The sequence below is a fragment of the Macrosteles quadrilineatus genome, unplaced genomic scaffold, assembly GCF_028750875.1.
Source record: "Macrosteles quadrilineatus isolate MER2022 unplaced genomic scaffold, UCM_ALF_1.0 Scaffold_1__1_contigs__length_201487025, whole genome shotgun sequence".
NCBI classification, from domain to species: domain Eukaryota; kingdom Metazoa; phylum Arthropoda; class Insecta; order Hemiptera; family Cicadellidae; genus Macrosteles; species Macrosteles quadrilineatus.
In genome coordinates this window covers 73,605,953-73,633,105 of record NW_026542594.1, presented here as the reverse complement: position 1 = coordinate 73,633,105, position 27,153 = coordinate 73,605,953, and the positions used below count along the sequence as shown (strand labels likewise).

General features: G+C 37.6%; 1 protein-coding gene across 8 annotated transcripts in view; it reads right to left on the bottom strand.

Annotated features, from left to right (window-relative positions):
- Positions 1 to 27,153, bottom strand: part of LOC128983591 (ELMO domain-containing protein 3-like) — a 127,663-nt gene that overhangs the window by 81,519 nt on the left and 18,991 nt on the right. For 2 of the 8 annotated variants that reach the window (XM_054402925.1, XM_054402932.1), the window contains exons 1-3: positions 21,898 to 22,072; positions 8,244 to 8,395; positions 6,655 to 6,808 (exon numbers count right to left, since the gene is read on the bottom strand). In XM_054402925.1, coding sequence (XP_054258900.1) covers positions 6,655 to 6,808; positions 8,244 to 8,305 — 216 coding nt within the window. In that variant the 5' untranslated portion in view covers positions 8,306 to 8,395; positions 21,898 to 22,072. Of the gene's footprint in view, positions 1 to 6,654; positions 6,809 to 8,243; positions 8,396 to 15,615; positions 15,732 to 21,897; positions 22,075 to 22,100; positions 22,148 to 27,153 lie in introns of those variants that run through there. The other 6 variants (XM_054402930.1, XM_054402929.1, XM_054402927.1 and 3 more) reach the window with 5 other exon arrangements.

Below are 27,153 nucleotides of genomic sequence, written 5' to 3'. Positions count from 1 at the left end.
TGCCTCTCACAAGACATTTTATTCCATCTCGGGACCTCAGTGCCCTTCAAATTGCAGATTCGCCATTTTTCTCTAATTAAATTATTTTTCTCTTGAACTAGTTAATTAGTTCTGGTCCTTCGAGTTATTAATTATTTTCATTTCACCCATTACGCCCTCAACATATAGTGTAATGGTCAAATTGTGTAGGGGTAATTTTTTGTATTTTATATACACGAACGATTCGAGGGCGGCGGTTTGCCACGACGGCAACAATGATCCACTTTGTCAGTGTCTTACATAGTTTGTGACTTGGCCACCGCGACCTCGGGGCGCTGACGTAGACGTGGTGAGGAGAAGCCGAGACCAGCGGACAGTGGTCAGTTCTTGAGGCAGTCGATGGCGAGCGCTTGTTCGCCAAACACCCTCCCTCAAGAGCAGGCAGTCGGCGGCGAGCGATAGGTTCGCGCACACCAACCCTCCTTAGGCTGTGTGAGCGAACTTAATAAAGTATCCAGACGAAGGCATGAGTAACTTGGATGCAAATCTGGAAGTATCGTGTTACGTAAGTACACTGTCTATAGCTAGCGTATACATTGTATCCCTCCTCGTATCCACTTTGGCGAGGGACTTTTGGGACTTTTTTTTTTGGGACTTTTTTGACGTTATTTATGAGGCTATTCTAGGCCGTTTATCGTAGTTTATCGACCGACGCTGAGAGTGTAGTGTCGCAGTAGCCTACGCCTTCTTTTAGGTATCCAAAGCGGTTTTGTTTTATTTCAGATCAAGAGTTTTTATTTATTTTCCTTAAAGCCAAGAAGAATTGGCATATAAGCTGTCTACGTTTTATTTTATTTCATTATTTACTTATCGCGAGTTAGCGTCGTTTTCTTTTAATTACGAGAAGATTATTTTAGTTTTATTTTGAGAACCGATTCCTTTCGTTAAGCCTAGGAGCTGGCTCTTTATTTTATTTCCTAATTTTCGCCTATTTATCTATCGGCCCCTAGTAGTTAGCTGCAACTTGGTTTTGTCAGTGCGTCGCTGTGCTGATACCAAGTTATAGTAGTAACTATAGTTTGTGTATTCATTTGTAGTGAACTGACAGATTTATCAGCTGACAGATGTTTTAAATAGTTTATTGAATTTTGGTTGGTATGAAAAGAAAAATAAACAAAAGGACATTCTTTTAGGCTTTTCAACCAAAGTGGTTCATTTTTATTTGCTCTAAACAATTAATTGTTAATTACTTGTAAAAGTATGATAAATTAAACAATAATATTTAGTGAAACCTCTAGACTTTTATTTAAAGTATTTATCCTATTTAAATTGAGGTTCTTTTCACTAAAATTGGTGACCCCGATTTGAACACATCAAGAATACATAATGGAAGTCAATGAACAAGTATTGGCAAGACTAAAACTGATGGAAGAGCAAAACCAAAATCTCAGAAAACAACTTAATGATGTAATTGGAGTTGACTCTGAACATTCAAGACAAAATCATGATTCAGAAGAAGATCTTTTGGTTAATCCAATGAATCAGAAAACTCAAGAACGAAACAATTCAGTAAATCCAAGACCGTCTGAAAACATAACTTCAATTCAATCTCCACAATTAAAATTTCCCCATTTTTGGCGTGAGAAACCAGCACTTTGGTTCATACAGATTGAGGCAATTTTCTCTTTATGGCACATTTTTGATGAGAACCTTCGTTTCACACACGTTGTGACACACTTAGATGAGATGACTGCTTCCGAAATAGAGGATTTACTCTCAAACCCAAATCTGGAAAACCCTTACACGAGCCTGAAGAAAGAATTAATAAGAAGATTATCAGTCTCGGAACATAAGAGAATTAAACAGTTACTCGTAGAAGAAGAACTTGGTACAGATACGCCATCACACTTTCTCAGAAGACTGAAATTGTTAGCTGGCAGCAGCGTTCAAGATGACTTGCTGAGGATAATCTGGATGCAGCGACTTCCTGCGCATATTCAAGGCATCCTCCAAACCCAGTTAGGCGCTGGGGTCAGTACCAAATCATTGGCCGTTACAGCGGACAAGATCCAGGAGGTTCAACCTTTGAGTTCACCTGCAATGAGCTGTGACGCTATTTTGTCAAACCGAGGTAAGCCAACAAATACCTTTTCTCAGAACCCACATAGTCACAACAATCTCAATCAAGGAGGAGGTTTTGAGGCAATTTTGGAGAAACTTTCAATGCTGGAGGAGAAAGTTAACTGTCTTTCAGACGACTTGATGACATATAAAAATAGTGAGTTCAGATCGCAAAGTCAGAGCCAGCCCAGTAAACAGCATAGTACCTCACCCCACAATGACATCTACTGCTGGTATCATAAACGTTATGGATCACGAGCCACCAAATGCGTGACTCCTTGCACTTATCCTTCTACAAAAAACGAGCTAGGCAACTAGATGCGGTGTCGACTAGTTGTCATGTGCCTAGACGCCAAACTCATGAATCACCCGGAGTTGACAGCAACCACAGCAACAGGTTACAAGTACATAATTGATAACAATTCAGGCTATAAGTTTCTGATAGACACAGGTTCAGACGTAAGTTGTATACCACTAAATTTAGTCAAAAGACCCTTAAAACCATCCGGGATAGAACTCAGAGCTGCAAATAACTCTGAAATACCCACTTATGGTAGTTTATGTCTCAACTTAAATATTGGTCTACAAAGAACTCTAGTCTGGAATTTCACAATAGCTAAAGTAAGCACTCCAATCATTGGTTCTGACTTCCTAGCTCACTATTCTTTATTACCTGATTGTAGTAACGGTTTCTTAATTGACAACATTACACAATTAAAAAGTAAATGTCAGTTCATGAATACTCAGCAATATAGTATTAAATTAATTACTTACGACCCATCAAACTATCCACTGTTATTGGAATTTCCAGAAATCACAAAACCTTTAGGATTACCAAGATTTATTCCTCATAACACAGTGCATTACATAAATACGACTCCTGGCCCACCAGTCTCATCAAGACCAAGAAGGTTAGCTCCAGATAAATATAAAATTGCCAAATTAGAGTTTGAATCCATGGTAGCAAATGGAACTGCGTGTCGTTCCAAAAGCCCATGGTCATCACCACTTCATATGGTACCTAAAAAGAATGATGAGTGGCGACCATGTGGCGATTACCGAGCATTGAATGCCCGCACTATTCCAGATTCTTACCCTGTTCGACATATCCATGATTTCTCAAATTGTTTACACAGTAGTAAAGTTTTCACTGTGATAGATCTTGTAAAGGCATATACCCAAATCCCGGTTAATAAAGAAGACTGCAATAACGACCCCATTCGGTCTCTTTGAGTTCCCGTTCATGTCTTTCGGTTTGAGGAATGCTGGTCAAACTTTTCAAAGGTTTATTGATGAAGTTGTAGAGGGACTAAGTTTTTGTTTCCCCTACATTGACGATATCCTTGTTTTCTCAAAAGATCCTGTCGAGCACGAAGAACACCTCCGTATTCTGTTCAAGAGGTTAGTCAAATATGGCGTCCTTATAAATGTGAAGAAATCTGTATTTAACACTGACTCAGTAGTTTTTTTGGGATATCAAGTAACCGCTGACGGAACCAGGCCTGTGCCTGATCGCATTGACGCCCTTCAGAATTATCCTTTGCCACAAACTGCCAAAGGTCTTAGGCGATTTTTGGGAATGTTGAACTTTTACCGCAGGTTTATTCCTCACGCTGCAGAATTTCAAGCCCCTCTCCACACTGTCCTTTTGTCATTAAAAGGGAATCAGAAAGTCCCTTGGACCGTTGTATTGACTGAAAAATTCAGTAAATGTAAGGATCATTTAGCCGAAGCTACATTACTTTGTCACCCCAACGCTAATGGTAAATTAGCACTTTTTTGTGATGCATCGAATACTGCAGTAGGATCAGTACTACAACAATTGAATCAAGATGGAATATGGGAACCTCTGTCCTTCTTTTCCCAAAAACTAACACCTAAGCAAGCCAGTTGGCCCGCTTATTATAGGGAATTGTTTGCCATCTATTCGTCTGTTAAACATTTCAGACATATATTAGAAGCTAACTCCTGTACTGTCTATACTGATCACAAGCCCATCACTTTCGTTTTTCAACAAAAGAAGGACAAACTACCTCCTGTTCAAACTAACCATCTCTCATTTATCTCACAGTTCACGACTGACATTCAACATGTTTCTGGTGCTTCAAACATAGTAGCAGACAGTTTTTCTAGGATAGAATCTATTTCTGCCAACAAGACTAGTAAAATTGATCTGCATCTCTTGGCAGATTCTCAATCTAATGATGAGGAACTTAAGTCTATTCTCGAAAACAGTACTTCACTTTGTCTTCAACCAGTTCCAGTTCCTGGCTCTGATGTTTTTGTCTACTGCGATACAAAGAACGGTAGTGAACGATTGTATATCCCCAAATGTTTACGCAGAGAAGCGTTTAATTCAATCCATAACTTAAGTCACCCTGGGATAAAATCCATGAATAAAATGTTAACTTCAAGATATGTTTGGCCTTCAATAAATCGTGATTGTAAAGAGTGGACCTTGTCCTGTCGAGAGTGTCAACGTTCAAAAATTACTCGTCATGTTCAAACACCTATCAACGATTTCCCTTTGCCAAATTGTAGATTTGAACATATTCATGTGGATATCATCGGCCCGTTACCCCAAGTTGGTAATCTTCGTTACTGTCTTACAGTAGTAGATAGGTTCACCAGATGGCCGGAAGCACACCCCTTGCAAGGTATCTCTGCCGAAGAAGTCTCGTCAGCTCTTTTCAATTGTTGGATATCAAGGTATGGTGTTCCCTTGCGAATAACAACAGACCAGGGTAAACAATTTGAATCTGCACTCTTTGCTGAGTTGGGAAAATTGTGTGGATTTTCAAGATTAAGGACAACAAGTTACCACCCGTGCGCAAATGGCATGGTGGAACGTTTCCACAGACAACTCAAGGCAGCCATCATGTGCCACTCCGCCTCCACGTGGGTCGAATCCTTACCCACAGTGCTTCTTGGAATAAGAAATGCTTTCCGTGTGGATCTGAACACCTCGTCTGCTGAAATGGTTTTTGGAGAGGTTTTACGCCTCCCTGGCGAGTATTTTATGCCAACAACCCAGCTAGCACCCTTAGAGGATCCGACTAATTTTGTGTCTCGATTACGACTCAAGATTTCATCATTAAAACCAACAAATATCAAGAGACACGGCATTAACCGAAGCTTCATTTTTCGTGATTTGGACACATGTTCGCACGTTTTTCTGAGAGTAGATGCTGTGAGAAAATCTTTACAACATCCATACACCGGACCTCATCCAGTGATCAAGAAAGACAGTAAAACTATCACAATAAAAGTGAATGGTTCTATTGTTAAAGTTAGTCTTGACAGAGTTAAACCGGCCTATGTCCTTCAGAATGATGAAGTTAAGCCCTCAACTGTATCTCAAACTTCAAAGGATGTGGATTTTCAAAAGTCATATACGACAAAGTCTGGAAGAAAAGTGACATTCAAGAATCCAATTTCAGTTTGATGGAAATCGCCTTTGTCCTTGCTGTTATTATTTTTTTTTATTTGTTTTTTTTTTGTGTGACTTTTTGGAACCCTCCAAAACTCCATGGACTTCCAGTCTTCGTAGGGGGCTCCTGTAGTGAACTGACAGATTTATCAGCTGACAGATGTTTTAAATAGTTTATTGAAATTTGGTTGCTATGAAAAGAAAAATAAACAAAAGGACATTCTTTTAGGCTTTTCAACCAAAGTGGTTCATTTTTATTTGCTCTAAACAATTAATTGTTAATTACTTGTAAAAGTATGATAAATTAAACAATAATATTTAGTGAAACCTCTAGACTTTTATTTATCCTATTTAAATTAGGTTCTTTTCACTAAACATTGGTAGTAATTCGTGTTAGGTGCGTTGACGTGCCGATGTACACAGTGTGTACTTGTGTACTAGTAGATCGACGCAACAGTAAATTCACGAGGACCGAGGAGCAGTGAGCCTGCGACGAAGACTGTTAGCGAGACCCTGGACTACTCGAGCTGTCCGAGCAAATCGGAGGTAAGTTTAGGATAGGTTGAACCTACCCGAAATAAACATCTCGCAATAGTAATAAAATTAATTTTGTCTTAGTAGACGGAATGTTTTCGTCTTAGTACGGTCTTCATTGACTTTTCTCTTATCCACCTAGTTCGGCGAACAACAGGCTACTCTTATAGCTGATATTTACTTAACGAAAGATTAAAGAAGTTAACCGGTCAAAATTGGGCAGTTAATTATCTAACGACGGTTTAGCTAAACTAGCGCTAACGGCGAGTGGTGAAATCCGATTTCGTCAGTTAAGAGCTAACTGCAGTTAGAGCAAGGCTTAACGGCGGTTTAAAAGTGTGGTGAAATCGGGCCTTATACTGTTAACTCACAAGATGGTATACACAAGATGGACACTCCAATCATTTGGGACACTCTCTTAACACAATTGGGTCTGATGACGATTGGAGTGTCCAATCGAAATCGATCACCACTTACCATCTTGTGAGTTATCAGTATTAGTGTAAATCTATGTTTTAAGTGTTATTATTAGACATATCTTTTATTTAATTTCTGTTAAAATTATAATACTTTGAAAAAAGTAAACTTACTTCGGGAATAGGAAGTTCTGAAGATCGTAAATAACAGAAAGCTTCATCCACAGTAATTAACATAGTTTTTACTGGCTTCGTTTCCTTTCCATTTTCCTTTAAGCCAAACGTTGGGACTTGGTTCCATTCTTCACCTATGTCTTCCAAGGATGGCCTTAAAAATATTTATATTAGGCTAAGTGTTTTTCATGATAAACATTATTTGGGTTTTATGTAGCTTTAGTTGTTTGTTAAACATTATTTGGGAATTATTATGTAGGCCTAGCTTTAATTGTTGGTGACACATTAGGCGATTGAAGGAGGTGAAGTTTTGAGTTTTTTTTTTATCTGATTTGAGTTTTAAACCATAAGTTGAATAAGTTACCAATAACAGATTGCTCTATAAAACTATGCCTAATAGATCAGAGTAAGTTACCAGCTGAGATTTTAAAGCAGCCATCTATGTAATTATAACTTAACTAGCAGAGCACCCGTCCTTCGTACGGGGTTAGCATATAATTATAAAATGCTTATTGCAGTTATACTCAAGCTTTGCGTTTGCAATGGGGGAGGACACAGTTTGATAACATTTGGTTCATAAATTTACGGTATGATATAGTATAACACATCTACTATTGCCATAATGTTCTACCACTGCACCTAAACGATAGAAAAAAATAAATGATCAAACATTGACACAATATCACAAATTATTCATTAAATTCAAAACTCAAATCTAACTTTAAACAATCCTACTTTGACAGTTCTCATTGGGTATCACAGCTTTTTGTGCTGAGTTCAAATTAGCTGTTGTCATATATGCAAAAACAAAATAATAATAGTGCTGCACCCTGTTGGGAAACCTTATAACTTTTTAATGCTATTGCATATTATAGAACCAACTTGTACAGTTGAAACAGCTGACTAAATTCTTTAATTATTCCCTTTAAATATGAATACTCATAAGGTTAACATGGGGAACTACAGAGCCACTGGGGCAGAGCCCGAAAGGATTTTTGAAATAAGAATATGCCTAAATGTTAATCGGGAATGTGAGCTATCATCATGCCAATTTTCAGCCCAATCCGTCTAGTAGTTTATGCGTGATTGAGCAACACACACACAAACTTTCAGATTTATAATATTAGTAAGATAAGATGATTTAGTGCCAGGAGGACCGAGCGTTGCCCAGCTTTCCAGCCCAATAAAATCAACAGGCCACCGGTTTACACACTAACTCAAGTTGTAAGGATAGTGTCTCACTGTCCTCCAGTCATAAAAACATTTTTCGTTTAAGGTTTGTTTGAATCTGCTGTTATATTTATTTATTTTATTTTATTGATGTTTAGGCCTTTGATTTTTGTTGCCAAAGTAGTAGATAGGCCTAAGGGTTACCTACTGTTAAAATTTTTTACTTTCAATTTTCAATTTTTTTACGTAATTAGATTTTCATTGGCATTTTTAACTCATGAAACACGTTTTAAGGCCATAAATAAATTATTTACACCTAACATTTGGAGCAAATCGTCAAAGCAGTTTTTGAGATATTTGTGCAAGCATACATGCAAGCAAACATTGCTCATAAAACATTATAGGATACGTTTAATTACCTGCAAATACGGTTCAAATTACTTTTGTTTTTTAAATCTCCTGACCTAAATTTGTCCTCCATAAGTTTATATTATACTATATTTCCGTCTCGTTGTGCTTCTTAAGTTCCAGTCTATTGCACAAAGGGCATATCAGTTTTCTTTAGGTCAACCTGAAAATGAAAGAGCTAATTATAGATGGATCAGCTCATAGGATGTAAGTTATCAACTATTTATGGTAACATATTGAATAACCCTTGTGTAGGTAAAAAAATATATCTCCTAGAGTAAACTCATTTGATTCAAGAGTCAAAGTCTATATGATGACTAAGTTAATGGATTAATTTTGTAGGCCCAAAGTTAGCAGTTTTGTTCCAGAAAACAGGATGGATAAGAAAGATAGCTTATTCCCTATGTGGGAAATTCGCTAAACAAAGGAAATGAGGGGAATCGGGGATAGATAGGGTGAAAGAGATGTACACTAAATACAAAAATTTCAATGATAATTGCTTCAAGCCTGCTGACTAGGCAAATTTCCATTACCTGATCAGATTTCCACTAAAATAGTCAGATTTGTTTAATAATTAAATTTTAATTTTAATGAGTAGGCTACCTTGAATGGGCTACTTAGGTGTGCTGCTACAGGGAAGGTAAGAGTGTGTTTTTTATTCAAATGTTAATAAGTTAGTTTGGTAGGCAGAAATAAAATCAAACTAATAATAAGATTAGAAATAAGATCAAAATATATATATACAGGGTGCGGCAAAAAAACCGATCCATTTTCAGAACCATCCATTTTCCTTGTTCAGCGATAGGTCGTCTGAGGGTGGTGGGAGTAGGCTCGTTGGAAAGCCTATGCAATGCCATTTTTTGTAGTCATAGAGCAGTGGTCGTATGAGCTACGTGCGGTTGTTATAGAGTCGTTTTAAAAAAGTAATGATTTAGCCATTGCAACTCAGCGGCAGTTCCGTGCTTTTATTCAATTAAGCTGGGTTTTTCTAGGCGCGGAAGTGGAGAGCGGAGAGAGGAACGTGGAGAGCGGAAAAGAGATTAACATGGTGTTCCGCACCGCTTCTAGGAAAACAGTAACATTAAATTACCTAAGACAAGTGGAGTCCGCTCTCCGCTTTCCTCTCTCCCCTCTCCACTTCCGCGCCTAGGAAAACCAGGCTTTAGGTCGACATAGAGAGGTGCCGTCTAGATTATCTGTATGGATGATTACCAAATTATACAGATTATTATTCTAATCCATAGGGATGAAAATTAGCCTCAAAATTCGTAAAACTGAGCGGTCAGACATGTTCAAGGCAGCTGCTTGTTTTCAGGCGGGCCTACGAGGACTGTTTTCCACAGCAGCACGCACTCTATCGAATGTTTGTTGTCTGGCGTCCGATTTGACTTTGGAAGGCCTGTCACCTCCCTTTTCAACGCAGAAGCCGTTGTCCTTAAGCATGTAACCCACTGCATTATTGTGTTACGCAATGGAACTTCTCCATGTCGCCTTAATTAAAAGAATGCATGAAACTGCCGCTGAGAGGCAATGAATGAACTCACTATTTAATAAAAACGACTCCATAACAACCGCACTAGTTCAGGCGAACACTGATTTATGACTACAAAAAATGGCATCGTGTGGGCTTTCCAACGAGCCTACTCTCACCACTCTCGGACGACCTGTCGCTGAACAGAGCTCTGCAGAAAATAGATCGGGTTTTTTGCCACACCCTGTATATATATCTGTAATAAACAAGTAAACTAGGCCTACAGTGAACTTATTATCCATAAAATTAACATGGGAATTTCAAATTTAGAGTTTTTTTTTCTGAAACCATTAGACTCTTAACCGTACAACAACTCTTCAATAACTTATACTAAATTTTTTTAGCCATACAAAATGATCAGGAAATAAAATGTGAAATTTAATATTTTGAGGTTGAAAAATGGGAAACCCAATTTTCACCCAGTTAAACCCCATACCTATAGTTCGATCATGCTGGCTCACAAACCCGTTTGAATAAATGTACAGTAGACTCCCTCTTATCCGGACTGCTTTTAACTGGACATCGGTTTAACCAGACTACACTCGGCGGAAATGACATCTCTTTAACCGGACTATTCTTATCAGCACATTGGTTTAATCGGACTAGATTGGCAGGAAGTGGGCGGTACTGAAACGGCAGTTCTCGTGGGAAAGATTTGAGACCAGTGATCACGTGTATAAATACATGCTCTCCTAAATATACGTTCCACGCACAGATCTGTAGTCTATGTGGACGGGCAAATGCAAGAAGCCGCCAACCTCTTTTTATAAAAAAAAAATTTAAAAAAATGTAAGTCAAATACCTACTGCATAGTGCATACAGTATGCAGTTGAACGGTCCGTTTTAACATGTTTTTGGGGACGTCGGTTTAACCGGAAACCCGTTATCCCGACTGGCCTCGGTCCCGAGGAGTTCGGATAAGAGGAAGTCTACTTTAGGTTTACACATTTGTACCAAATTTCCATCAAAACTAGATGATTTTTACTCAAGTTATCGTGCTAGTTAAAACCTATATATTACAAGTGGGCCTGTATATCGTTATAGGCCTATAATTGGGTGAAAACATTTCTACGGGACAATCACTAGGTCCTTGTTCAAGAAATGAATTGATTAACAGTCAAATGTTGATATTGCTTCAATAAAATATGCTGGTAGACAGGTTTGCTAGTAACCAATATGGCGATCCTGGCATTTTGGGTTATCTCGTAAATAATAATTTTTCATCATGACATAGCGCCGGTCAAATAACAAGCAACCGGCACTACTGTCCACGAGAGTTAAGAAGTTCCTTGAGCCAGGGCCAATGCAGCAGTGTTTGGAGGTTATTGCATACTATTTTCAAGCGCTAAGGATGAGGGCTTGTATGTATCTACATACTCGGCATAGCCTACTGTATGTATCTGTAAACATCTGTTGTTTAAACATCATTACTCATATCGTTGTTTGGGTGGGTGGGTGGTCGCATCATTTCATTTGCTTCACTGCTCTCTTGTGTCTTCGCACAGAAATTTTTGTTTTGATTCGTACTTTGCTTGCCGTTATAGAAAAACAAAAGCTGGGTTTCCTATAAGAAAGCGTGGTTTGACCATAGTGGAGAGAGGGCTTTAATTAGACGGGGGATTGAGATCTGTGACAATGAGTGTAAAGACAAAAAGTCATTAGGGCCAATAGAAAAATCAACATAAATTCAAACTATTGCAATGTTTCAGGAAAAAATATTATCAGATTTGTTTTAAGAGGTTTGATTAGTTGTTTTGATTAGTTTTGATAGGCCTGTATAGCTATAGGACAAGCTGTCTATCATGACAAAAATTTGATGAATAGAAATTTAACGTTCCAGAAATGAAGATGTAGATTGTGTATTCCCTGATATAAACGGGTCAAGCCTCGTGATTGCCGTATGTATTGGGTCAAATTAAGGGTTTTTACAAGACTTATTTATAAGGCAAACAGTGTATAAAAGGAGACTAACATGGCCAAACCACATATTTAACTTTTTAAAAGATGGGGCAAGACCAAGACCTAGCAACAGTGGTAAAGAGTCTGGTTGATAAGGTGGATAGTATAAAAACAACTGATCTGGCTGAAATTAAAAAAGATATGAAAGCTGTTAATGGTAAGTTAGAGTCTATAGAAAACAGAATTACCAGCTCTGAAGACCGAATTAAAGCATTGGAAGGTAAAGTTGAGGCATTGGAGGCCCCCCATAATGATCCTGTTACTGAGTTGGGCTTCGTTGTCGAGATAACTATGGAGGAAGTTAAAGAAAGAGCATTAAGAGCTAAGAATGTCATGCTGTTTGGTTTAGTCGAAAGTTCAAAGAAAAATGCGGAGGACAAGAAGAAGGATGATAGTACTCATATACACAAACTAGTGGATACTGTTTTACCAGATGTTGATGCCTCAACAAAAGTAGGCCTATTCTTGATTCAGAGGCAAGAGTGGTTGAGTTACTTAAGATTGCTTCTCATGAGTTCCTTCATAATTTGGATCCAGCTTTTGCTGGAGTGAAGTTAGCACGGGACAAAACCAAGCGTGAGTTGGAGTATTTGGATCATTTGAAAAAGAAGCTGGAGGAGCGTACTGGGGCGGTTGAATCTGATCTTACTATTAAATATGTCAATGGCACACCCAAAATTGTTATTTCAAAAAACGCTTAATTTCCCACGGTCAACCTAAAACCACTTTGCTATACCAGAATGTCAATGGCCTCCGGACCAAGATGGATTTACTGTTTGAAGCAGCTTCTATTACCACTTATGATATAGTTGTTCTTACAGAGACCAATTTGAACTCTTCTATCAGCACTTCTGAGTTGGGCTTTCACAACTACACTGTTTACAGAAAGGATAGGTCCTTGGAAACTAGTAATAAAACCTCGGGTGGAGGTGTCTTATTGGCAGTTCGAAATAACATATTATCTACAGAAGTCTGAAACACTGCTTATGATAATCTTGAAGCTTTATTTTTAACAACAGGTGCTGGCACATGAAGATTGTTACTATGTGCTGCCTATATACCTCCAAATCAGTCAACTCCCTATTATTCCCTTTTTGCTGATGCTGTTGTTGATATTACGTCAAGATGTGGCGAGTTTGCCTCTATTATCATCGTTGGGGATTTTAATCTTCCTGGCTGCAAATGGACCCATGATGATCCTGTGAACTTGATTGCAAGTGAAAGAGTCCTCCGTGAACTGTCATCATAACTGTTCTCCAACCCGTGGAGATCGTTGCCTCGACACGGTCGCTACAAACCTGGACATCTGGGCCTATGAGGTGGACGTGACCGAACATCTAGGTGCTGATCACAAAGTGGTGACTATAAGGACAAACATCGCCTCGGTGAGTACCATTTCAGATTTTCCTAGTTGGCACTCAGAATATAGTAGAAGTTTTAGAAATATTAAGGAGGTATTCTTCCACATTTCAGACATACTTTGTCTCTGGTAAACTGGACTGTCTTATTAATGGACTTAAGTCCTGAGTTAGCCCTAGAAACATTTTTTTATGAAATAAATTACTTATTTAACATCTACTTTCCTGAAAAGATTAAGGCAAAGGGCCATAGTACTAAGCCTAATTCTAAGTATGTGGAACCGAAAGTAAAGGCTAACACGTGGTAGGCCTAAACTCCTGAGCTGTCTAGATTTAAGGCTTTAGTTTTAGCCATAAGAGATAGGTAGGTATGTGTCGGCTACATGTCAGGAAACTAAAGAACGTCTTAGGCCCCTATTAGCCGTGAGCAACATGTGGCGCAGCTAGTGGAGCCGCCGGTGGTGACGCCGGTGACCCACAGCGTTTGGAACCTGGACACTAGTCGCGCGACACATTCGTAGCTCGCTCCAACACCAGAATTCACCACAACACTCTAATGTCAAACATGACGTTGATTGACTGCATCCACAATTTGCACGTCACTATTAGCACTAGACAAAGTTTATCTAAACTAAAGACAACTAAAAACGTTAATGACAAAAAAAGGAAAGAATACACTGTTAAAAAGGTCACTGTTAAACAAAGTGAACCGAAGTCACTAATGAATATAACAGCAACGTGGCGAGGCACGTCTCAATCGACTCAAACCATGATGTAGACTGTGTGACAGGCTTCGTTTTCACGTTAATAACGCATGCGAGCGCAGTCAGTGGCGTCGCATGTTGCCCACGACTAATAGGCTCCATATACTGCAATGCCCCCTGACTGCCTGGACACTAAAACGGTCGCGACACATGTTGCCGGGCAAAATCACTCCCGGCAACACCTCGGGCAGCTTTTTCGGCGGCGCCACCGGTCTCTCCACAGCTAATAGACACCATTTGACTCCATGCCCCTCTACACGTCCGACACCGGCAGGTCCACTAGCTGCGCCACATGTTGCTCACGGCTAATAGGGGCCTTAGACGCGTGTACGTCAAAACAAAGAATACGTACAAGGTTAAGGTCGATGATGCTAAGAAACTCGATAATATAAGTAAGATTGAAGGTGCACTAAATCCATGTAAGGCGGCTTGGTCGTTAGTTAATAGTAATAGAAGCCTCTCAAAGCCAAATACAGTCCTATGTAAAGCTAGCCCAGACGATTTCAACAAATTTCGTTAGGTAACGTTGAGAAACTGGTTTCGGAGATTCCATCAGTGGCTGACGATCCTGCTGAAAATGTCCCACGTTCAAATGTCAACCTTGTACGATGGCAGAGTGTAACTCCTTTGGAGATAGTGAAGATCGTGTCGGGGTTTAAATCCTCACGTAGCCTGGATATCTACGGCATGTCAACTGTTGTCCTCAAGGCCATAGTGGATGAAATTGCTCAACCTCTATCCATGATTATAAATGGCTGTCTGAGCATTGGAATTTTTTACGATCTTTTTAAAGTTGCACGAACGGTCCCCATCTACAAAAAGGGCGATCCTTCAAACCTAAAAAGCTATAGGCCTATTTCTGTAATTCCTGTGTTTAGTAAAGAAATAGAAACCATCATTAAGAATCAACAAGTAAATTTTTTTAAATCAAACAACCTTTTTTCCGATCTTCAACATGGATTCAGGCGTAATATATCTACGGTGACTGCGATGGCTGAACTTGTACAGGAGTGCAGGATGCTTTTGAATCTTCAGACACGTTGGCATTGACACTTTGCGACCTGAGCAAAGCATTCGATTGCATCTCCCAGAAAATCCTAATTGACAAACTCGAACGTTATGGTGTGGGTGGTGGGCAAATTGGGGCGTTAACTGTGTGAGTCAGTATAACTGTTTATTTTATTTTAGAAGGCAAGTGGTCTCTTTGAGTGGTGCAAAATCCCAGGCCATGACTGTAGCCCATGGAGTCCCCCAAGGTTCGATTATGGGGCCTGTACTGTTCCTTGTCGCCATCAATGACCTCGAATTAAATGGTATGGCCCTTAGATTTGCGGATGACACTACCATTTTCTCGTCTGGTGCAAATCCTACTCTTGCACTTGAGACAGCTGATATCCAATTTGAGGAAGCAAAACACTGGTTTGCGTCCAACAAATTAAAACTGAACGAAGACAAGACGCAGAGACTTACTTGTACTCTCAGTCACCACGTACAAGATGTCAAAGTCAAAGTCAAATAAACTTTATTCGTATGAATACATGCAGCATCAGAATAGAGTCACATATAACTAAAAATCACATACTTTCATGCTATATACCTAGCTAAAATACAATATATTTAAAACTAATATATAAAACCCAGGCAACCAGTAGTGGAGCCCTCACTTAAGGAAACTCTGAAAAAGAATAGAGAGCTTTAATAACAAGATATTCTTTCAGCAAGTTTTTTAATTTATTGTAATTTTGCTCATTGCTCATTCAGATGTACCAACCGTAAATCTTCTTGGTTTTGCAATTGATCCAAAACTTGCTTGGGATAAACACATTCAATCAGTTGGTAAAAGACTGTCCAGGGTGGTCCATCTACTTCGGAAGTTGACTAGGCTTGTCAGTAAACCTTATTTGATTATAGTGTACCACGCTCTGTTCCATAGTAGCCTATTTTAAGCTATGGTCTCCTTCTCTGGGGCCATGCACCATCATGTCTTGAAATTCTCAAATTGCAGAAGAAAGCAGTACTTATTTTAACTTCTAGTAAAAGAAATGACAATTGCAAACCTCTGTTTGTCAGCACCGGTATTTTAACTATTGTCAGTGATTACATTTTTTTGTCAGCCGACCATGTGAAGGCAAACCTACATAAATTCCCTACAAGAAATACTGTTCATAGCCATGGTACAAGACATCGCTCCGACCTGGACATACCTTTCTGCCTGCTGTCTAAAACCAAAAACTCTTTCCCAACGCTTGCCCTGAAGATTTACAACCACCTGCCTACGTCAATCAAAAACCAAAGGGAAACGGCCTTTCGTACAGCCCTGAAAAACTTGTTGAGGGAGAAACCATACTACAGCCTACAAGACTATTTTGATGAAAAAATTTAAGTCAATAAGCCTGCGGCAAAATCATTCACCACCAAAGTACTTTTAATACAGTTCATACTTCAATCTATGGAAGTTTTTTATGTATATAGTGTAAATAGAAAATTGACGCAACCTATCCGGCTCTGCTGGTCTCGGTCAAGGAGGAGGTAATTAAAGGTAAAAAAATAAAGGTAATCATTGTTGGAGTTGCAGCAAATTAGCCACGTAAAGAACAACAGGGGCGTCCAGTTGGATCTGGTTTTCAGTTCAACACCAAAGTACCACAGGGTCATTACATATGAAATCAACCAATGGTCTAGAACCTGAAATCACAGAATTCAATGACAATTTTTTTATAAGTTATACTATTAGAGAATATGAAAAATACCAAGTTTTAGATTTACAGGACGGTTAGTTAATGATTTTATTTCTAAATAGGTTTTTTTAAAAGGTTTTTCAAGATAAAAAAAAACATTTTTAGTAGCCTAGCGTACAAGTTATATTTTGTATAACCTAAAAGGAAAGTGCCTTCAGCATTGCAGAGGAACATTCTAGAGTAATAGAGATGGGTGGATGTATATTCTCATAAGGCAGTAATGGATCAGAGGAAAGGGAGACGCTGTGGGGTCATTCCATGTCAAATCAACCAATAAAAAAATAATTTCAGAACTTAAGGTTTTCAAAATGGGTAATATTTGGTAATTTTGCTCTATACCTCAAAGTAATAGAAAATACAAAATTTTAGATTTTTTTGACTTTTTGTTTCTGAGTTATACATTTTTGAAAATCTAAAAATCGGCCGATTTTTGACGCGTTTGGAAATCTTTAAATACCTCTATCTACAAAACCATTCAACTTGGAGAGTTCAAACCTTCACCATTCTCTTTAGAATTTCAAGAGCTACAATTTGATATGTCACTTGACTATATTAGCTTAGTAATAAAAATTTTCAAAAATCCAAAAAAAGTTTTTTTGAAAAATCTTAAAATCGAAATGCTTAATTTTTTTGGGGAAAAATAGTTATTTGTGCAACTAGTGAGAAAAGTGAGCAATTGACTCACTCGAGAGAAATCCTTACTCACGAGCCGTAGGCGAGTGTGGAATGGTTTCTCGAGTGAGGCAATTGTACTTTGAACTCGAGTTGCACATTATACTTTTCCTACAGTTACCATAAAACAAATAAATTGGTGAAGAAACATAACCTATTTTTACACAGAAGTGAACTTTTAATATAACATTTAATGTGAAGTGACAAATACAACAGTACAACAGCTGACCAGCTGATTTACAGCCAGTGCTGCCAACGTATTTCGCGCGCATACGACGTTGCCTGCATGTTACGCGCTCACTATTTCGTGCATTCACGTTGCAAATCTGGAGTGAGACAAAGTAATTAGAGTGAGCGTTTCTGATGAGCGAATTGGCCACTTTGCTTTCTCAAATCAGTGAGAGAACATGTACATTGTTAGGTAACTGTAGGAAAATATGTTTTTTGTACTTCTTATTAGAGTGCATGTGCCAAATTTCATTATGGTACTCCAATGGGATCATATTTTTAAAAATACTACTGTGTAGTTAAGCATGTAAAATGAACACCTAAAAAGTGTTTATTGACTATAGATGCATGACGTAACATAGTAGGCCTACCTACTGTAGCAAAGAAAAATTTATTGTGAAAATACATCTAGGCTAATTATAAAGAAAGATCTATATTACAGTGGAGTAAAATAAACTTTAATAATGATACTAATAAAATAATAACTACATTGAATACATTTTACCAATCAGTAGGATATAAGCCTATGCCTGCCATTGTATTTTGTAGCAAATGATTCATAAAAGTCATTGATATTCTTACCACCTCTTTATAATCATGAAATTAATTGTTATGTTTTTTGAATACAGTAATGTCTTTTTCATTTCAGGCTATCACTTTAAAATAACCAATTTAATGTTGTTTATTTATAAAATATTATTTATGATAACATTATATATTTAAGATGGTCATATTTTAGTGTTCAATTTATTTACAATAAAAAACATTATCATCTAGTAAACTGATGTGAACACAAGCCACTGTCTTGAAACCAGTATGTGAATGTTTTATGCATATAGGCTAATAATTGCTTCTTCTTTTATAAAATTTGGGAAGCTTTGGACATCTTGTCGGCATATAATTTGTATGTCCTACCAGTTGTCGTGGTTGGATTAACACTGCATTAATAAAATTATGTGGCACTGTTAATACATCTGGTCCTCTGGGATATGCAAAAGAAGGAGGTGGTCCAATGAGGATGGAGAAATGGTATTTTTGTCTATGGTATAACTTAGTAAGTTCTTTTTCAGATTGGTTTTTAGAGCACACAAGCTATCCAACATTTTCTGTTATATGCACAAGCAACAAATCCATTTATTTCTTCAAATGGTACATCGTTAACTTAGCATCTGGAGCAACTTGTACGGCGTGAAGATCCTACTTTTCAGTTTCAGATATAATTTTTATATTATATCATATCAATGACTTTTTTATGAATCATTTGCTACAAAATACAATGGCAGACATAGGCCTAAAGCCTACTGATTGGTAAAATGTATTCAATAATGTAGTTATTATTTTATTAGTATCATTATTATACTATCATTTATAGTATTTTACTGCACTATAATACAGATCTTTCTTTATAATTATGTATTTTCACAATACATTTTTCTTTGTTCAAACCTATTAAGATTACAGTACACTATAACTTGTCATGCATCTATGGTCAATAAAAACTTGTGTTCATTTTACCTGTTTAACTACATAGTAGTATTTTTTTAAATATGATCCCATTGGAGTACCATAATGAAATTTGGCACATGCACTCTAATAAGAAGTACCTACAAAAAACATATTTTTTCCCCAAAAAAATTAAACATTTCGATTTTAAGATTTTTCAAAAAAACTTTTTTTGGATTTTTGAAAATTTTTATTACTAAGCTAATATAGTCAAGTGACATATCAAATTGTAGCTCTTGAAATTCTAAAAATAATGGTGAAGGTTTGAACTCTCTAAGTTGAATGGTTTTGTAGATAGAGGTATTTAAAGATTTCCAAACGCGTCAAAAATCGGCCGATTTTTAGATTTTCAAAAATGTATAACTCAGAAACAAAAAGTCAAAAAAATCAAAAATTTTGTATTTTCTATTACTTTGAGGTATAGAACAAAATTACCAAATATTACCCATTTTGAAAACCTTAAGTTCCGAAATTATTTTTTTATTGGTTGATTTGACATGGAATGACCCCACAGCGTCTCCCTTTCCTCTGATCCATTACTGCCTTATGAGAATATACATCCACCCATCTCTATTACTCTAGAATGTCCCTCTGCAATGCTGAAGGCACTTTCCTTTTAGGTTATACAAAATATAACTTGTACGCTAGGCTAATAAAAATGTTTTTTTTTATCTTGAAAAACCTTTAAAAAAAACCTATTTAGAAATAAAATCATTAACTAACCGTCCTGTCCGCCTACATCTCAAAAACTGGAACACAACCTGGAAACTTGTAAGTAATCTGTATTTTTTTATACAGTGTTTCTGGGGTTGGCAGCATAATTGGTTTAAAGAATAATCTTTGATGAGAACCAAAAATGTGTTTCTTTTACAGGCGGGGTAAAAGTGAACAGCATTCACAATTGCCCCAAGATTAGGTTCACAATTACCCCCACATATTTATTGAGGGTAACTTAATTGTGAATTTGAAATAAAAAGAAAATTGCTTACAGGATGGATATGAGGATACTTAATGCATTATACATTTGAAATTCTTTCATAATTACTGGTTTTCATGTCAATCTGACTTTTACTTTTTTCACACAAAAAATATTTGCTAAGGTCTACGCAACTTGTTTGTCAACGAAAAACGCAACTTTTTTTCAACCTAAACATAAGTAAAAAATTGATTTCTACTCAAATCAACAATACACTAAGAAATTACAGCCCTAGTTCACAATTCCCCCAGTTCACATTCACCCTAAGTAGACCCCCTCTTAACCGACCCTAATGGGACCGGACCTAGGTCGGATGATTCAAAAGGTCGGATAAAACGGGCAATCCCTAAAATCATAACATAATAAAGTGCTATTCATTTGGAATTATATAATCATTATTTTTAAGTCATACTTGCATTATTTATAAAATAAACTACTCTTTAGAAATGTCACAAATAAACACAAAACACGGTTAAGTCAAATAGGCCTACTTTCAGTGAATATTATAATACTAGGCAAGAGTCAATAAAATTCCTATTTTAATAACTTTACTACTGTAATGTATTAATTAATGCTTTCCAAATACATCGTAATACAGTAAAGAACCTTTTGTCGTAATTAAAGATACAAGCGACCATTTTGTTACAAGACAGGACGTTTATTTATAGCCTCTCACTGGAGGCTCGAGGCACAAAAACTATCTTGACCTTGGAGTTGTTAACACCCCTTCCCTGCCCTCCCTACAAGTTGCGTTGTTTGTTTACTCCAGCGATAAGATAATCAGTTCTCAAAATCGTAACGCACTTTATGATGTTATAAATTTGCCGCACAGATAACAAATCAGATCAGATGTGCTCGAGCTACGAACGATGATGACAAACTGACAATAGGCTATGCTATATTTTTCGTGATCATCACAAAATAACTTATTGTTAGTCATATCCTGTGGAGATAAGCGTATGGTTCAGTTCTCATCGCCCAGCGTGGGAGCGGAAGTGCCGAGATTCCTAGAAAGCGGCGGTTAAACCGAGCTGCTCTCAAAGCAAGGTCGGTTAAAACAAACTGTATTATTTCACGATCAAAGGCGGATAATCCGATTATCGGTTAATACGAGGTCGGTTAAGAGGGGGTCTACTGTATGGTGATTTAGACCTTAGTGGTCATCAAAACGAAAAAGTTAAGTTATGACAGTTACTCCTTTGACTGTTCATTGACTGTGGTTGCAACATAATAAGCACTGATGAGGTAATATTATACAGAGGATATGCGTCCGGTAACCAGACGTAACTTAAGTACATTAGGCATCCGGCAGTGACGTCACCGGATACCGGATTGAGGGGGCCGGGAACGCCATTACCACAACAATACGACAGACATCGGCGTTCGTAGTGTAGTGGATAAAGTGCTCGGCTGATATGCAAGAGGTCCCGGGTTCGAAACCCATCCTATCTTTAACTTTTTGTCAAGGATTTTGCTTTGAATGCATTTGATCTTAACTGTACATCTTATTTTATAATTTTTGGCATTTATAATTTTATTTTATGAACAGAATTTAACCTTCATTCGATTTCTCATTATCAGCAAGTTTGGTTGGTTAGGTTAGGTTATAACAGTAGGGTAACTAAGTTACCGTACGCCTAATCCACATCCTCTGCATTAATCATTACTTCATCTAGGCCTATAGCATAAGAGCAAAAAGGGCACTAAGCACAAATGATAGCTTATGCCAACATTGCCAACCAGAAGGAAAGTCTAAAGATCCTACCATAGACTAACCAACACAAGTAGGCCTATGTTTTATCTATGATCCTACTTAACTCGAGATGAATACCTACAAGTCAGTAAAACCATAGATAAAACATACTCCCTTAGGTAAAACATGGTAGATAAACCATTTTTTTGTTTGTTATTCATTATTAACTGTAGGCCTACTTACTGTCTAGACTACAGACATAGAACCAACTACAGATTAAGCCTATTAACTCTTCCATAGCCACAACCACAACACGAACACCATAACGATAACAACAACAACATGAACATTAACTAACTAGAAGTTCAGTTCTAGTTCTAGGTAGGTAGTTAATGTTCTTTACTTTAGAACAACAGAACCTAAGACAGACAGGAGCGGAGACTCACCGTCGTGAAGTTAGCGGCTCTCTTCATCGGCGCTTTTTCGGATTGTGTGTGTAAAGAACAACAGAACCTAAGACAGACAGGAGCGGAGACTCACCGTCGTGAAGTTAGCGGCTCTCTTCATCGGCGCTTTTTCGGATTGTGTGTGTAAGAGATATGGGTTGGTACGCCTGCGGGCGCCACAAACGTGTTTTGCAGGGATGTCGGAAATGCAATTCAATGACAATACGGTGCGAAATTATATGTTTTTACATTTATATAATGTCAATTATACCTTGACAAAACGTGTATACACGTTAAAACTAATTAATTGACGTATTTTAAAAGGCATATTTGAGACCATACTGTACATTATACGTAGCTATGGCTTAACGTAACGCGACCAATTAAAACTCCGTACATAAAAAAGTGCACAATCTTTTTCCTAAGCCCATCACATCAACTTTGAGGTACCTATTCTAATGGTAATATACAATGTGATCAGTATGAGTATGATTGAGGCAGTTCCCCAAATTACGAAGTTATATGGCAAAATGTATATGGTTGATAGGAACTCGCATCAGGAAAAGTGCACAATCTTTTTCCTAAGTCCATCACATCATCTTTGATGTATTGTAATGGTAATATACAATGTGTAGAATACTCAGTATGAGTATGATTGAGGCAGTCCAGTAAATTACGAAGCTATATAACAAAATCTATATGGTTGATAGGAATTTGAGTCAGGAAAAAGTGCACAATCTTTTTCCTAAGCCCATCACATCAACTTTGAGGTATTCTAATGGTAATATACAATGTTTAGAATAACCAGTATGAGTATGATTGAGGCAGTCCCCTAAATTACGAAGTTATGGCAAAATGTATATGGTTGATAGGAATTTGAGTCAGGAAAAGTGCACAATCTTTTTCTTAAGCCCATCACATCAAATTTGAGGTATTCTAATGGTAATATACAATGTGTAAAATAATCAGTATAAGCATGATTGAGGCAGTCCCCTAAAATACCAAGCTGTAAGCCAAAATCCATATGGTTGATAGGAATATGCGTCAGGAAAAAGTGCACAATCTTTTGCCTAAGCCCATCACACCAACTTTGAGGTATTCCAATGGCAATATACAATGTGTAGAATACTCAGTACAGTATGAGTATGATTGAGGCAGTCCCCTAAATTACGAAGTTATATGGCAAAATGTATATGGTTGGGGAGGCCTTCTTTTAGGCAACCTTTCATCTAGGTACCATTTCACTTAAATCACATATCAAGTTGGTACCGACAACTCAAATCGGTCAGCTAGGTCCCGGCCCCTCCCTTCTGGGGGAAGGGCGTGGCTTCGCTGTGGTCACGTGTTTCTGTTGGAATTTATTTATAATCTTGTTCCTCATTGCCTTCTTGGTACTAAGTTAGAAGCAGCTGTCATGTGTTAATTATATGCCATGTGATTGCTATGTTTATTAATTTGTTGTAAATAAACATCATCACTTCCACTATGGACTTTAGAAACCATACTGTGTAGTCATTTTACTCCTAATTATTATAAAGGAAAACCAATTATAAACAAGTGGTTATGGGCCCAGTTTCACTTTTATTGTAACATGTTCTCTGTGGCCGATTTTGAACTGTTTAATTTTTGAAGGAAGTGTTTAAGAAATATTATAGTAAATTTCATTGAACGAACACTTAATTAGTATGATGGGAGACAAAGTTGTATACTCCACATCAGCCCCTGGAATTTCGAAGTTGAAAGGGTCAGCCAACTATGCCAGTTGGAAATTTGATATGAAGATGGCTCTAAAGTATGAGGGATTGTGGAATTGCATTGAACCACGTAGGACTATTGCAGAGACAACACCGCTAACTGTGGATCCAGACAAAGATGAGAGGGCACTCGCCAAGATTGCCATGCACCTGGAGGCAGCTCCAAAACTACATATCAGGACGGCCATATCAGCGAAGGAAGCATGGGACATTTTAGCAAAGCAGTATGAAGTCAAGAGCACAAACAGGAGAATATTTCTGCTGGACCAGCTTTTAGATTTGAAGTTGGAAGTATGCAACAGCATGAGTGAGTATATTTCTAAATTTCTTGACCTCAATGCTCAACTTGCTGACATAGAGAAACCCGTAGACGATGAAATGAAGGCGTGTCTACTTCTAAGAGGTTTGCCTGAGTCTTACAGGGCATTTAGGATGGCAGTCGAGAGTACAGATAAAGTAGAATATAGTAAAGTACTAGAAAAATTAAATAGCCTGGCTGAAAAGGATACCACTGAGTCCTCTGTAGTATTTTCAACTTTTAAAAGCAGTACTGGGATGCATTTTCTATCAAAATCAAATACTAATCAAGCTAATTTTAATAATAGCTTAAAGACGAGGAAGCCTTTTATTACTACTTGTTACAAATGTAGAAAGGCAGGCCATATGATAAGGGATTGTCCTGAAAATAATCAAGCTAATATTAGTAATAGCTCAAAGATAGGGTCAATTTCCAAAATTGATAAGTCAGATGGTAAAGACAAAAATAAAAATGTAGGTTGGATAACTGCCCTGAATGTAAAGGTAGAACCTGAAAGCTGGTACTTAGACTCGTGTTGTTCTGACAATCTTTCTAAAAGTAAAGAAAGTTTTCAAACGTTTAACTCGAATGAGGGAGTTAAAGAGGTCACTGTCGCTAATAATACCAAAATTTACTCTGCGGGTTCTGGGAAAGTTTCTGTGAATCTTAAAAACTTTGGTGAGAGAGTGATATCGAATGTGACGTATGTACCAGATTTATATACAAATTTGCTATCTGTGAGCAAAATAGCTAGTAAAGGGCAAGTTTTAGTTTTTGATGACAAAGGGTGTAATATTTACTTAAAAGATGGGTTTTCAGTAAGAGGTGAAATCTGTGGAACTGGAACAAATGTAAACGGACTGTATCGGTTGGATACAGAGAGTAAATGCAACATTGATCCAAATTATGACAATTTGGCTATGTCTACTCAAGTTGACCAGTCAGTTAGTGTGGACCTTCATAATTTATGGCACAGAAGGTTGGGTCACTTGAATCATGTTAGCATGGGTATTTTGAAAAAGGGGATGGCTTTGGCTATCGATTTTCCTAATCAGATGCCAGAATCTTGCATTCCCTGTGTAGAGGGGAAACACTCCAGAGAATCTTTCCCAACCACTCCAAGTAAGAGAGCTGAGGCAAAACTAGAGTTAATCCATATGGATGTCTGTGGGCCTATGAATGTTCAGTCTCTTCAAGGTAATCACTTCATGCTAATATTTATTGATGACTTCACCAGAATGACCTTTGGTTATTTCTTGAAATCAAAGGATGAAGTAGTTGATTGTTTTCTCAAGTTTAAGACTTTAGTTGAAAATCAGACCAACCAGACTGTAAAAACTGTTAGGTCAGATGAAGGCGGGGATTACATGAATGCGAGACTAGAAGAAGTGTGTAATAGATTTGGAATAAGGCACCAGGTCACTACTCGATATAGTCCTGAGCAGAATGGGGTAGCAGAGCGTGCAAATAGAACTATTATTGAAAAAGCTAGAAGCATGCTAAGTGACTCAAATTTGAGCAAGGGGTACTGGCAGTATGCTGTGGAGGCAGCTATTTATCTTAAGAACCGAAGTCCTACAAAAGCTGTTTTCGGAGTCACTCCACAGGAGAAATGGACTGGATCGAAAGTGGACCTCAGTCACCTTAGAGTTTTTGGGTGCATAGGCAATGTACATGTGCCTAAGGAGAGAAGGACCAAATTGGACTATAAGAGTGTTCCTCACATTTTAGCGAATTTTCCCATATAGGGAATAAGCTATTACCGTAGTACTCATGGTAAGACCTGGACGCGGGACCGATTTTTTTTTTCGTTTTGAGGTCCCTAGAGGCCAAAAACACCATTCGTTCAAATTCATATATATATATATATATATTTATATATTTATATATTTATATATATATATATGTGTCCGTTAGCACGATAACTCAAGCAAAAATGATCCGATTTTGATTAAATTTGGTACAAACGTGTAAACCTACGTTTATTCGAATGAGTTCGCGATCCAGCATAATCGGATCATGGGAACGGGGGTTTATGGGGGGTTTTATGGGGGTAAAAATAGGTTTTTCCCATTTTTGACCCAAAAAACATAACATTTTGCAATTTCTTTCCAAACCATTTTGTAGAGCTTAAAAAAACAAATAATTTAGTATATTGAAGCGTTATTATGCGCCTAATGGTTACGGAGAAAATTCCAAAAAATTGTAAATTTAAAATTCCCATGTTATTCTTATGGAGAATAAGTAAACTGTTGTAGTTTGCTTGCTTATGAACATATTTTGATCAAATTTGGAAAATGTTTTTATTTCTTACTAACTATAACATTTTACAAAAAAAACACAGTTTTACCCTCCCTGATGCAGCAAACCTAAGTACTTGTTAAACTAATTCTATTTGAATCGGGAATAAATGTTATATTTTTAAGTAGACATTTCAGTGTACATCCAATCAGTCAAATGGAAATTCGCTTAGTCTGCAGGTTTGCTGCGGCGGAGGTATTGTAGGTTACAGTGAGGATGTCACAGGTTACAAATTGGTCGATCCTAAGTCTCCCCGTAGATTGATTTATTCTAGAGATGTCAAGTTTTTTGAAAACTTATTTTATAATGGGCGTGAAGAAAATAATGGTGATGAAACTATACAACCAGTCAAGACCATAGTAAGCATCCAGACCGCCAAACTCGATGAACCCTGCAGGAATCCTGAGGCAGAAGAGGAGAGCTTAATTCTTGATAATATCAACATTCAGCAAGATGATGACGATGTTGGAACTGGAGGATCCGCTGAAGGGAATTCGGGAAATGATGAGGAAGGTGTTGAAATTAATGTTGGGAGTAGGTACCCTCTAAGAGTAAGAAAACCTAAAATGTTTCCTGATTTTGTTACCTACATGGTTACCTGTGAGGATCTAGAGCCAAGTAGTTATCAAGAGGCAATAGAAGATCCGAATAAGAATTTGTGGAAGCATGCTGTGGAGGAGCAAGCTGATGAAGAATTTCT